We start from the raw sequence: 14,134 nt of genomic DNA, 5'->3' as shown, positions 1-14,134 counted from the left end.
CTTATTTGCACATTCACGCGTGTTGGTTTCGTTTGTTGTTGTTGTTGTTTTTTTTTCTTTTCTTTTTGTTTTTGTTTTTTTATTTTTTATTAACAAAATGGCGGCAGCGTTACTTTGAGACTCAAAGCACAATTTCTCCTCAGGCACCTGCCACACTTCGGCGACTGTATGGGGTTGTTTCCATGGTGACCGTGTGACTGCTGTAATGGCCATCAGCGCTGATTGGCTGCGAACCTCTCGAGTGGAAAAGGAATAGACAGACAGACAGACAGGGTTGTCTGGGGGGGATTAAAAGGGGGAGAGGGAGAGAGAGAGAGAGAGAGAGAGAGTTTTCCCCCTTTTCTTTTTTTTTTTCTTTTTCTTTTTTTTTTCTTTTTGCGGGAGGGGGAAGAGAGAGAATTGTAAATTAGTGGCGTCCTGAATGACTGTGCTGATTGCTGCGAGGAGAAAGGTTTGACATCCGGAAAATCTACGCCAAGTGCTGAAGGTAAATGCATCGGAACAAAACACACATCTACCACATCTACCACGTCTAAGTGCCGTCAAATTACTAGTCCAGGGTCTGTATTTTTCTAGGGTTGTTACAGTGTGAAGGCAGGAAACGCAGACAAAAGACTAGTTCTAAGAGGGCACTCGCTACCTTCTAAGAAACGCAGGCTTTGCATCTGTACCTATCACAAAGCCAGGGGTATTTTTGATGTCTGGAGAAAATGGGTACTTGAAAGGCCTGTGGATATCCTCACAAAGTCTTTCACTTTTCTCGGGGCTCTTATTACCAGCAGCTCCTTCACACCAGTGTGAACACATTCTTTAGTGTCCAGGCAGCGGTTCTCATCACCGACTGATCATATAAACATCCTGGTAAGATCGGTACACTTCCAGAGTCCGTCTCGCTCTTTACTGCATCAAGAGTTAATGCTTCGACATGCCTCTTATCCAAGGTCTACAAAAAAGAATCTCGTCATCGAAGCTCACGGTTACAAAATCCTTACTTTCATCAGCTGAAGACGGTGCAGCTTATACTCCTCAGGTGATTTGATATCCATGCTACAATAAGTGAGTGTAGTCTACGTCCAACTCAATACATCTTCTCACTGGTAGGAGGCGTGAGAGCAGCACAGAAGTCTGATACTGAATATTGGCGGCGGTCTTCACACCTGCATGAAATGTCGTGTGATGTCCGACAACAACATGTAGTGTCAAAACACACTGGTGTAAATATGACAGCAAAAAGGCCTCTCTTTTTTTGTTTTTTTGTTTTTCTTTTAAAGTCCATTAAGCTAAGTTTAAGAATTGTCTCCTGTGTCCTCTTGATTGTGGTTCCGTTGCACTTCTGTTTGATTCTCCGTCGACTTTCGCATCGTCAAAAACCCGGTGGATACAAAGCCCTTTGGACAAGGCGGTCCAGCTGTGCATGAGGTGTCACCCGGTGACAGTCGCTAGGACAAGAGGACGGCAGACACGAGCAGCATCGCCACGGTGAGAAGAAGGCGGTCGCGTGATGGGCTGCTGCCGCTGACGCTTTTCTCCAGCTTGGGAAGTTCGGGGTTAAATTCATCTGGGGAGCAAAACACAGGAAGAGAAAATAAGAAAGTGAGAAAAGAGAGGGGACGAGAGGGTGAAATAAGATACTGTGTGTGTGTGTGTGTGTGTGTGTGTGTGTCGCCAGACAGAAGGAAACGAACCATTTCTACATTATTAATTCATCAATCTAAAGGCGGCATGTGATGCATGCAAATTGTGCTTTTACATATGCAGAGAAAGAGACATGATGCAATTATCAACAAACCACCAATTATCATCAGCTACATATGGCCATTTCCCCTGTGGGATTGGAAATTAAAAACACTTTTGTTTCTGATGTGTTTTTCTTTTTTCACGCATTCCTCTTTCTCACACTAATGATGTTTTTATCCTAGAGGGATTTCAATCAAACCAAATTACTATGGCCTCACCATTGATTAGACACAACAGAACATTAGCTGGAGGGGGAAAGATGGAGAAAGAGCTGCGAGAACACATTTAGTAATATTCGGCAAAAAGTGGATTACACTGAGTCATTATGCTCTGTCTCGACATAATGTTTCCCATTGTGTCTGGAGGGTTATTACACACCAAAATAAAGCAAAAGCAACTAAACGGGGCTTACAGATCCGTCACAGATGTACAACAACCTGGGCTGAGATGTTGGGAAAGCTGTTTTCTTTTCTGAAGTTATTGATCTGAGTACATAAAGCTCTGACTTCTCTCTGACGTCTGTCCTATTCGTCCCCTTCAGACCAGAAAGAGAGATGGCGCTGATCGGAATGAATGATGGCGTTTAAATTACGTCACATCTCCCAGATTAGAGGCCTGAGGTGTCACCTACTGATGCTCCATCACACGAGTTTAACACCTTAAAATCAAAATGTACAGATAGAAAATGTTTTGATTCAAGAATTTTTTGACAAATTGTGGCCAAAAAATGGATAAAAAATGATGTTTGTCAATTCAAATCCCACAATTTTTACTTTATGTTGTCATCTTCATGTCTCAGGGCATCAGGCTCAGCAGATTGTTCAACATTAAACTAAACTCGGTAAGAAAAGCATTAAGTTGAGCAAGCAGGATGCCTTCTTTTGCTCTGGGCTTTGCTACATATAACAGAGACAGCAATTAGCTACAGGTAAAAACAAGATGACAGATAACAGGCCGAGACAACAATCACCTGACAGGTGACGTTTGATGAATGTTCGGAATTTTGTTTATGCTGTCTCTGTCTGAAAATAGCCATCTAACCGCTCGGGTTTGTCTTGGCTGTGTGCGACTCTGAACCCACGTCACAGTTGTTCTCAGAGAACACAAGGCATCTGTCTGCTGTGATGACACACGGCATTGACATTCACACCGCGGCGCACCGGGATGAAGTCGAACATTAAACACCGAGCGGAGGCAGGAGATAGAATATAATCCAGCACCGCCTCGGGTAAGGCTCACAGGTCACAGCAGGGCCCTCACACCATGTGGACCGTCTCTCCAAAACGTTTCCACCAGACAGTTATGTGAGGTAAAATGTGCAGCCAGAGACCAGAAGACACGTGCTGTCCCGGCACAAGAACTAGGTCGCTCCTTACCTTTACATAAACAAGCACATGCCACAACAACTTCGCGTCCACCGCTGCTTTGCATGTGAACGGATTCTTACAGAGTTGTTTTGTAGGTGCCAGAAGCTCCGACTGTTGCTCGGCTGCACAATGCGTACCTCTTCAACACCCTCGCTATTTAGGGAGGCTCGGCCCTGGGAAGACGAACGTGGGGGACGTTGGGCGCCTCGGGCCATAACAAGTTATCAAAGGTCCACAGTATGACACCGAACATCACAGTACAATTGTGGGATACCGCAATCAATTTCCAAGCGCACAATCCAGTGCAGTCTTGTCTGTATGGGGTATAACAACAGACGGGCAAGCAGGGTAGCTCTCCTGTCCACAGCAAACCGCCGAAGGCATTTACAGTGAGATAAGAAACATCAGCGCTAGACTGTCGATGAGTGGAAAAAGGTTGTCTGGTCTGATAAATCTTTGTGCCAGCTATACCGCAGCGATGGTAGACTCGCAGTGAGGCGTAAACAACATGAGGCAATGGACCCATCATGCACGCCTACAGCTCCACAGGTTAGCGGAGGAGCTGGAGCAGTGTGGTATTCAGACGACATGGTAGGAATCCGCTGGTTGTTGCTCCCAATGAAACCGCTCGTCGAAATTAGCGACCGCTCTTCAGCCGTGAGTGATCCGACAAAGCGCTGATGTTGTTATGCTCTTGACACTGACCACTGAGGATGCTGGCTTTGGCCTGGGCGATTAAACGATCGATAGTTTCACTTAAATGCATCAGATGCAAACCACCATGAAAATGCAGGATTAAACAATTCACTTTCTCTAAGAGCTCGTCTTATCCCCTGATAACGGAGCCTATGTGCGCTGTTCGAGTCCATCTTGGCCTCTCCTCACCTCCAACTCACCACAAACCTCCCTCAGTGGAGGCTGTGGCCGCTGGGGACCGGTGGTTGTCCTTGAGAGACGGGCTTAGCGGTCTAAAAACACCCACGACCCCGTGTCCTGCCCCACTTACACCTAAGTGACGCAGTTCCAACGGCCCGGTTTGAGACCTGATGGACTTGATGTCGGGTTGAACACAAACGTCAGTGCTCTGGACTTTAATCTCAGTTCCCATTTATTTCTATTTTTGTGTGTAAATTAGTTTGTTTGTGTGTTAGTCATAGTTATGCTAACATTAAAAACGCTACCTGAGCAATAAAGTGATTAAATTCAAAATAAACTATTTTACTTTTGGTAATAAAAGCAGGTCTTTAAATATTATTAATAATTATCAGAACTGACTTTAATGAGACATTTATTATGATAAATTTCTCTGGTATGTCGCTCTGCACTAGATTGGCTGCTCGTCTGTCTGATATGTTCAGTGACTTACACGGGACATGGGGGTGATTTAATAGGAATAGAGATGTGTTGGAAAATGGAAAAGAAGAATGACATCCAGGGCACATGACACTGATTAATTCACACCGACAGAAACTCTTTAACCAGCAAATTACCTCCATTGCCATAAAATACCGACAGGTTAAGGTGGGCAGGAGTCTGGAAAAGGCAAATAAACTCAAAAAGCAGCTCCTTCCTCTCCTGTCTTGGTCCTAAGACCTTCCAACCAGACAACAGTGGGCATATGCAGAAATAGTCAAGCATAAAGTTTCTGGTTGCGTCACCCAAGATTTAAAACATGCCTTCCTGAGTGAAATTCCACCGACTGACCCATTGTACACCCACATCTTCCTGCAGACTTCAGCATCTCTTTTTTTTTTCTAGATGAAACAGCCTGTCCTTGGCTAACATCTCCTTCCGCAGGCTACCTTGTGTGAAGCCTGAAAATGAAACCAAGAGGAGACACAGAACTGTAGTGTCCTTTCAGATCACCTGAATCATGCTGAAAGGTTATTCTGGAGGTTGGAAAGTTCATTCCAATGAGGCAAAAAAAACCAAACAAACGGTGTAGCCCTACTTTAAGTTACCTGCTATTAGCAACCACTTGCCAACATTTCATTTGGTTGGTGCTGTACTGAATCACCTCCACCACCTCTAACCCCACCGATCAATCCTCACAGTCCCTAACATCTCCGCCCCCCTCTCTTGACTCCCTCTGGCCGACACAACGAAGCATCTGCCGTGTCATTTCAGTCTAATTATCGGGCTACGAGGCTACATGTCTGTCATTAGGCTGCTACTAAAGCATGGCAGCTGTTAACAGCACTGAAGACGGTCCATCTTGTTCGTGAAGCAGCTTTTCAGTTCTTCTGGTCGCCGAGTTCACAGACCGCACATGTTGGAACGCGTTTTTTTGCATCGCTCGGCGCAGCACGACCATATTTTCTGACTAATTTTGAGAAACAACAAACAAACAAACAAAAACAGATGTCAATGTAAGCATTTCAAAATGATTTGTTTTCAGCTGTTTTCTTCTTGTCAAGCGACTAATTTATGTTTGAGCCTTCAGCAGTCCTCAGCTGCTGCAGACACTCAGGTGGAAAGTGTTTAAGGGCGAGTACGTCACAGATGGAGGAATCCACAGCGGTACAGTAGCATGTGCTCTACTGAAAGCAAAGCAGAAACTTATAATTGATTCAAGTAGGAAGAAGCAATGCTTGATGTTAAATTCTTGCAGCACATTTGTGGAAATACTGTAAGCACTTTGTTATCAGATACTCCACAAGCAGAGGAAACAAGGGGTTTAGAAAGTCAATATAAAAATGGAAAATCCAGTCATTTAACATTTCCATGGAATATTTCTGCGGCTCGTGTTATGCAGCAGACTGAACAAAGTGTTTGTTGAGTTCTGGATTCACTTTTTAATGGGGCAAGAAAAACAAGCGATCTGACAGATTGTAAACAAGCCAGCAGTGGGCATTTTCATAAAACTGATTAGTAAGCAGGGCTTGCACGCAGATTGTAAATGGTAGCAGCATCTCATTTCACAAATAATGCCATGAATGTTTACAGCGGACAGCCTGGGTGATATTTTTCTGCAGCGTGCAACAGAAGTGAGTACACCCCGAGAGCAGTATCACTTAGAAGTCTAAACTCTCGGTAACTGCATTATATCTAAGCTGAGAATAAAAAAGGTTCCTTTTTTAAACAAATAAAATCAAATACTTTAGTACTATATGGAAAATCCAGGCCACAAAGAAGAATTGAATGCAGTCATAATAAATGAATATTTAATGAAAATCATGAATTTGCTTTTGAATTGTGGTTCAACAGAAATATTAAAAAAAAAAAAAAAAAGAGCATGATGGGACTCCTACACTAATATTTAGTTGAACAACCCTTTGAGCCAATCACTGCCTCAGGGTTTTCTGTAACTCTCAGTCAGACTTGTGCACCTGTTGACAGGTATTCTGGCCCACTGCTCATCAGCAAAGTGCTCTAATTTGTCTGGGTCAGTTTGTTTTTTAAATTTTTATTTTCGACTACAATTCAAAAGCAACGTCTTATTTCACTAAATTGTAATTTAGCAAATTTTTATTTATTATTACTTTTTTCAGTTTCTAGTTATTTGAGTGACTGTTGTGGATTTTGCCTTTTCTTTAATGGAAGGGGATGAACACATGTAGTTGTAAAATGACCTGTGAACGCTGTAACTCTACTACTTTTGGACCCATGTGGGCTGTGTCCATCTGCATGTCTGTATCGTGGCTCCACGCTGAAAAGAGTATCTAAAAGGAAATGAAAAATCTGATTGCAAGAATATACAAAGATGGAAAAACAGGCAGGGAGTAACTGCCAGTAACCAACTGAGTGGAAACGCAGTTGCAGCAGTAATCAGGAGGCACAGAACAAACCATCAACAGCACCACTAATCAGAGCCGCAACGGTCATCCTCCAAAAATTATGCCTCATGCTTGGTACAGGGGTTATAAATGAAAGTCAGGGTTTCTATGACAGCTCAGAGAGCGTGAAGAACACTGCATCACATGAACCTCTATGGGAGACATCCAGGACTTAACTTTGCTAAAAACTAAAAAGAAGTCTGATAAATGTTGGGAGCACAATTTTGGCTCAACTCAGACCAAGATATTTGTTTGGTGCAGACCTGGACAGAACAGTGACTGCATAGTCCTGACAGCGAAGCACGGAGGTGGCAGTATTATGGTATGGGGCTGCATAAGTGCAAAGGATGTTGGAGAGCAGACATTTACAGGTTTCACCATGAGTCATCGTGGATTTACCAAAACACTGGCTGACAATTTGGTTCTCAGTTTGCAGACGAGGAATATTCCAGCATGACAAGAATACAAAAGCTCACTGCCACAATCACACAAGAGTTTCTAAAGAAGCGAGAAAGCATGACCTGGACAAATATGCCACCTGACCTGAATAAAGCCGAGCATCTTTGGAGTTTTTAAGACAGTTAGAGCAACAGAACCTCTACAGCAAGGGGCAGCTAAAAAATCTATGAAGAATGGCAAAACATCAAAATGTGCTTTTCTTCATGCAGAGGAGGATCGAGTCTGTCATCAAAAAATGAAGACGGACATCCATAATACTGACAACAAGAAAAGATTTGAATCTCTTTACTGAAAGGTTCCTGGCTGGATTTATATTACAGTAAATGTTGAGTTGTTTTTTGTTGATTGTACATGAGAGCAAATGCAATTACTGTAAAATGCTGAGCATAAATCTGACACGTCGGAGGACGTTGTTTTGTGCAGTTGCCCTTCATTTCCTCTTTCATAGCCGGGTTGACCCGCGAATGTGTCTAAAACCTTCACGCTCGTCTTTCTCGCCCTGTCAGACACAAGCGCCGTCACCGTCCTTCCAGATCTCAGCAGTTATTACCCCGGCGAAGCTGCAACAACAAAGATCCTCGCTGTAATATCCTTAAAACACCCGGTTAAATAAGGAACACGTGACGTAGAACGGAAGCTAATAATAGAGTAACGAGGATGACAGCGAGTCGGACCATATGCGAAGCGAGATGGAGAAAAGTGTTGGTGCTGAGCCAGGCTGTGGGCTGGTCTGGTCCTGAGGGTGAGTCAGAGAGTGGGTGTCCAGCGGTCAGCAGGGCCATCGGGGCGAGGAGATGTGTGTGTGTGTGTGTGTGTGTGTGTGTGTGTGTGTGTGTGCATAAATCTGTGTGTCCTGATTTTGTTATTCCTCCAAATGTATTCAGCAAAATGCATCACAGCGCTAGAGGCTATGATTTTTTATGATTCCCTGCCAGTGTGTGTGTGTGTGTGTTGTTTTTTTTTATATTAAATTCTACGTAAGCTCCAGCCCGAGTTACTGCTGAGCAATTCGCCCACCACTGAGCTTTTCTTTCTTCCTCTGCCCCCACTCCGGTTTTATCTCTTTTTCTGCCTTCACTCGCTCTGCCTTATCTGTCCTTCTTTCTGTCCGACTCTCTCTCGCTGCCTCCTTTTCCTGCCTTTTATCTCTCTGACTTTCTCCGCCTCACTTTGTCTCTGCCTCCTCTCCAGCCTCCCTCCGTCTCTCTCTCTCCCTCTCTGAAGGTACTCGTCGCTGATGGCTCGAGAGCTCTTTTCATTCTGTCTCTGTTGGTCTCAGTTTCCATCTCAGGCAGGTCACACTCTCTTAGCCCTCGTCACAGACTGCCTACAGCTCCCAGAAACAAGCATGCTAAATGATTCCCGGCAAGAGGCCTTTGTTTGAGACGGGGATGGAGAAGAGAGAAAGAAAAATAGAGGGTTTATGTAACCGCTCAGCTGCACAATTGACTGGCTCGCTGACATGCTTTCTCCTTAAATAAACATGGACCTTTCATTTCTTACAAGACCTCTGCTGACCTTGTGGATGTTGCACAGTGGAAGAAGGAAGGTTTCACCTGCCCGCGAGTGTATACGTGTGAGGTGCATTGTGGGAGGTTTTTTTGGGGGGGTTCTTGATGTTTTAAAGATTACTGCTTTTGAAGTCTCGAAAACAATAAATGGGCAAGCTGTTAGACGCAGGATTTAAAGCCAAACTAGTGCAGAAAACAAAGACAGGCGGTCCTTTGTGCACATCAATCACACGTTAATTTCCACATTTTCACATCATCTGGAAGTAAAGCAGCTTATGGCTTCATTTTTTTGTATTTTATCTTCAGTTTCATGTTAGGAGTTGTCATCCTGTTGTGTCTTGTTTTATTATTTGATACTATTTCGTGCTTTTTTTTGTACAAATTTATTGGTTTTTGCACTCATATTTGCTGCTGCCTTCTTTTTAACTGCTCCCCGAATTTGAAATCTGCATGCCTCGCTGTGCGCAGCTCATTAAAATCATTTTTATGTGAGATAACGTGAGGTCAGAGGAGGCTGTGTAGCATCATGGCTGAATTAATGCAGCTGATAGAGGAAACAATTAATCTTATAATGACACTGACGAATGAACGGTATAATAAGGTCAGTATTGGGGCCAATGCTGCCTCGGTTTAATGGCTCGGCGCTCCCACGTTGCTTCTTGTGGTTATTATGTTATCAGAACCGATAGGAAAGACGGTCAAAACACCAAGGATATGACTCGAGTTGAAAATTAGATGTTTTCAGACGTGTGGCGGAGAAAAGACGACATCTAAATCAGAAAACTGTGCAAATAACCAACCCTGGAGTTTATGTATGATTTTGTAAACCCTGATAATCGGATGACAAATAGCTTTGCTGCAGCTGATAAACTGTGACTCACAGAAACACACAATGTCATTGGGAGTAATTTATAATTGTAAGTAATTAATGAAGTGGCTGCTGTTAAACCACATGACTCTGTAATTCTGGAGACGCACATACGGATTCTGTTGCCGTCTAATGCTGCAGGAACTTCATGAACTCAGAGGAAAGACTCCTGCAAACAGCTGGAAGCAACAAACTGGCTTAGTTTAGTGATCTAACCTGTTCCGTCATCAGTGAATGTAAATCACACACGCATTCACACACCGGTGGCGACAGAGCGTCCATGCAAGGTGCTGCCTGCCAACTTCAGGTTCAGCGTCTTGCCCAGGGACACTTCGACTGTGGGATCAAACCGCCAACCTTGCGATCAGAGGACAACCCGCCTGAGCCACAGCTGCCCGTTGAAGTGACGTACATTTCAGTTTGCAGAAGGTGTGAAATTTTTTTTTGTTTTGTGGTTTTCTGTGTGATGCTTTTGGACTGAAACCGCCAAACCGCTCAAACAACCTGAAATACGCCACTTGTGCACGACTTGCTGTCGATAAAACGGAAGCAACTATTTAAACCGAGTGTTGCGAGTGGAGCAGACACACTGAGATGCTGTAATCGTAACAGAGAGGAGTGCATGTCTGAAGGGGTTTCTCACACTTGTGCAGGATTCCATATGTAGGACAGCACTCGCCCATGTTGCACAACTCCCAAGAAAGTAAAGGCTTTACTCATCAACCAGCAATGGCTTGTGGATTCTATTTTGCTAACCATTGAATAAAAACAACTAACAAATGTCTGCTTCCCTTCCACAATGATTGGTACCCAAATCAAGCGTCTCAGCCAAAGCCAAACATTGACCAGCATCTGGCAATCGGCTGCTGCTCGTTTCCAGCAGCTCAGAGTCACTCACCGATGTTGTGTATTTTGATGTTTGGCCTGACTGTGTAGTCGGGAGAAGTCTGACTGGAGTCGTCATCCGCCTGGGAGACTGAGAGACACACCACATGTACACAAAGACAGGGAGGGAAGAGGAGGAAATAAAAAAGCAGTGGACAGAAACAGCAACAAGGGAGAGACAGACAGACAGAGAGAGAGAGAGAGAGAAACACTCCATTAAAACGACAGGACTGAGGAAAAATGTGCATTTTAGGCACCATTAAATTGTGTACAGTTATAGCAGGACATAGCGTGGGGGCCCCCGCTGCAGGAAATTGTGAATCCAGACTCCCCATCCGAAGATTAAAAGCATTTGGAAGTGGTGGACAGAAATTATTATTACATTTACTGTTCGTCTAGACATGGAATTACATTCAGCTCGCACTGCCAAATTATCCGTGAATGAACGATGTGTGGGTTCCTCGATGTGTATACGTCTCTGTGTGTTTTTATTTTGTGTTTCTTTTTTTTTCTTTTTTTGCTAAATATGTGACTGTGATGCTTAGTTAAGAGGATGAAACAGCATTAACAGAGAATGCGCGCAGAAGCAATCAATTTGCAGCTCGTCGCAGATGCAAAGCAGAAATATTTCTTATCCGAAAGTCTTGCAGGGGTTAAAGTGGGAGACACGCAGAGAGCGAGAGAGAATGAAAGCAGGGCAGCAGAGAGGTTTTGATAGCAAGCTGTTAAAATGACCTTGCTAAGCAAAGGTTGTGGATTGTAAACTAAATGCACCCACATACACACACACACACACAAATCCACACGTTATAAAAATTTACTACCATGTGCAGACACACACACACACGACTCCTACACTTTAAACCCACGCAAACACACACACACAAGCAGAAGCAAATGCAGGCGTGGTAGACACATCAATAGATTAGCAGTGACACTGGGATGGGGGGGAGGGTGTTAAGGTGATGTGTACACAGGGGCTGACACTGGCCTGAGTGTGGGATGTATTAGTGCTGACAAGGTTAGAGGAGAGAGGGAGGCTTTCAGCACTGGGCTGCCTGATCAAAGGCCTGCAGGGGAGAGAGCAGGCTAGCAGGGTAAAAATAACACACACACTATACAGAGCAGCAGGCTTCAGAGAGCAAGAAAGAGATAGACAGGGAGGGAGAAGGAGGGAGGGTGGTCAAGAGAGGGAGAGGAGGGCAGAGGGAGCTGGATCTTGCAGCTGAATCAATTCTTTTTTTTTTTTTTGCATCTTTTGTACGCCTTCACGAGAGCATGTCATTCACAGAGAGAGATAGAGCATTACTGTAATAGCACTGAGAAGGAGAATAACATTAAGCCATCACTCTCAAAGCGCTGCTTCCAGGGAAAAGACGCCATCATCAAAACCCTCTGCCAAGACAGCACGAGGCAGAAAAGCCTCTCTGTAAGACGAGAATGTCAGATCTTAGTTTTTCCCTTCTTTCTTTCTCTCTCTGTCTGTTTCTCTCTGCGCCTCTTTGTCTCCGTTTCTCTGAGTGTTTGCGAAAGAGATCGGAGGAGAGTGGAAATAAAGTGACACCGAGAGAGCGAGGAAGCGGCGTAGAAATGAGTGGATGCGACGCGGCGAGCCGAGGCGGGAGTCGTCGGGTCTCACCAGTGGAGCAGCAGACGAAGACCCTCAGTCTCAGGCAGCTGTGGCCGTGGTGGTGGGTGGGGGTGGCTGCAACACAGAGCAAACACACACAACACGTCAACCTTGTGCCCTCTGCAGGCCGCAGCGCCCGCAACAACTGCAGCGCTGCAACCGAGCAGCCCGCCTGTCCTCAGCCGAACCTCCAGAATCAATTAGGAACACCCACACGCTGTCAATACATGTGGGTGACAGCAGCTGCGGAGAAAGCTCCTCATTATAATCTCACATCAAAATATTGGCTGTGCAGCACCCTCAAGCCTTCCTGCTATCCATCACAGCGCTATCCGGCCTGACTCACAGATGTAGTAGTACTCCTGGCCCACGTTGAACTCGTAGCCCAGCGAGAAGGCGCTGTAGCGCTGGAACTTCTCTGAGAACTTGATGGGAGCGTGGGGCGCGTGGGGCCGGTTGCACTCCCAGCGCTTGAAGCCCAGCTGGGGGTCGCAGGTGCGGTAGCCGCGGTAGCTGACCATGTAGAGGATGTACTGCTCGGCTATGACGCGCTCCAGCGTCCCCCGCTGGCTGGTGTTGTAGTGCGGGCAGTAGATGTCCAGGTAGTCGTTGACGCTGACTTGCACCGTGTATCCCTCCCGTCGAAGCCTGAATTAAAGAAACACAGACAGGAAGAGAGATCAGAGAAGTGGCTTGTTGCCATCGTGAGGTTGCCAAGCAACCAGACTCCCAGAAATCACTTGTGTTAGTCAAAAAGCACATAGTTTCCTGGAAAACTTGTTGTTTTGTGCTTGTAGGTGGAGACTGGCATCACGCTGGTGTCAATGTTCCCGTTTTATTTTGAGCAAGAAACACATTCCCCAAAAAAACGCCAAAGTACTTGTTTAACTTCTCGCTTGTCTTTAAGTGTTGTGCAACACACCAACTCTAACCAAATCATGACAAAACCCATCACAGGCTGGGGAAGCACGTGGAAACTCACATAAAGCAGAGAAAAAAACCCAAATCTTACAGTCGAGAAGTTAATTTTCTTCCAACAATTTCAGCACTAAAGTCAACACAAGGACAGTTAAAGTCTTTTCTTTAAAACCTTTTCTTCCTCAAGAACTGAGCTATTACATCTTTCTCCTCCCTCTGCATATGAAAAAACACGCTTTCCCGCTAAATGCCTCGTGGCAAGAGCTGAGGACCGTGCTGAGAATGATAATCTGCGTTCCCGTCTTTCCCCCACCCCTGAGCCAGCTGCAGGCCGGGTCACTGAGGTGGAAGGATGGATCCCGGTGCATGTTCGGGCCGCAGGGGAAGAGGTCCGCACACGGGACGCATCGTGGGCCGAGCTCTCCTGGAAAAGCCGCTCTGAGGTCGAGCACATGTACGTGTGTGATGTACATGATGGCACAGTAACCCTCCAGCTAGAAAATTTAAAAAAAAAAAAAAACCTCCTTACTGTGCAACTGAGGGGATGATGTGATATAATTCCACATACAGCCGCCATGCTGGCATCCTCACTGTTTATAATACTAAGTATACTTATTATGTAAATTATACAATCTGTAATTAGACAAAGTAGAAGTCATTAGAAGGGCTCCTGCAGGTGAGCTGATGAGGTGGGAATTGTCCTCGGCTGCGGTGATTTGTAACCCCGCGCCTGTAACGACTCGCTGGCACCATTAGGTGGAGGTATTGTGCTGCTGTACGTCCTCCAACTCTTCTCCTCTGCACCCTTTTTTTTTCTTCTTCCCCCTACATATTATTCGCAACACACATACAAAAAAAGACACTTTCACACACTCGTAACCATCTTTCACTGTGCATACATCGTGCCAGCACACACACACACACACACACATAAAGGTGTTCACGCAAACAAGTTACTGGGTCAGGCCTCCAGAGAGGTTATT

General features: G+C 45.0%; 1 protein-coding gene across 1 annotated transcript in view; it reads right to left on the bottom strand.

Moving 5' to 3' along the window:
- Positions 1–1,439: 1,439 nt before the first annotated feature.
- Positions 1,440–14,134, bottom strand: part of efna3a (ephrin-A3a) — a 66,543-nt gene continuing 53,848 nt past the window's right edge. Inside the window, exons 2-5 of the mRNA XM_008283870.1 lie at positions 12,580–12,881; positions 12,243–12,308; positions 10,617–10,694; positions 1,440–1,558 (exon numbers count right to left, since the gene is read on the bottom strand). Of these exons, the coding sequence (XP_008282092.1) occupies positions 1,440–1,558; positions 10,617–10,694; positions 12,243–12,308; positions 12,580–12,881 (565 nt within the window). The remainder of the gene's footprint in view (positions 1,559–10,616; positions 10,695–12,242; positions 12,309–12,579; positions 12,882–14,134) is intronic.

The sequence above is a fragment of the Stegastes partitus genome, unplaced genomic scaffold (assembly GCF_000690725.1).
Source record: "Stegastes partitus isolate 25-593 unplaced genomic scaffold, Stegastes_partitus-1.0.2 Scaffold329, whole genome shotgun sequence".
In the NCBI taxonomy this organism is placed as follows: Eukaryota; Metazoa; Chordata; class Actinopteri; family Pomacentridae; genus Stegastes; species Stegastes partitus.
Note: the sequence above shows the minus strand (reverse complement) of the source record. Positions and strands in the feature narration are given on the sequence as shown.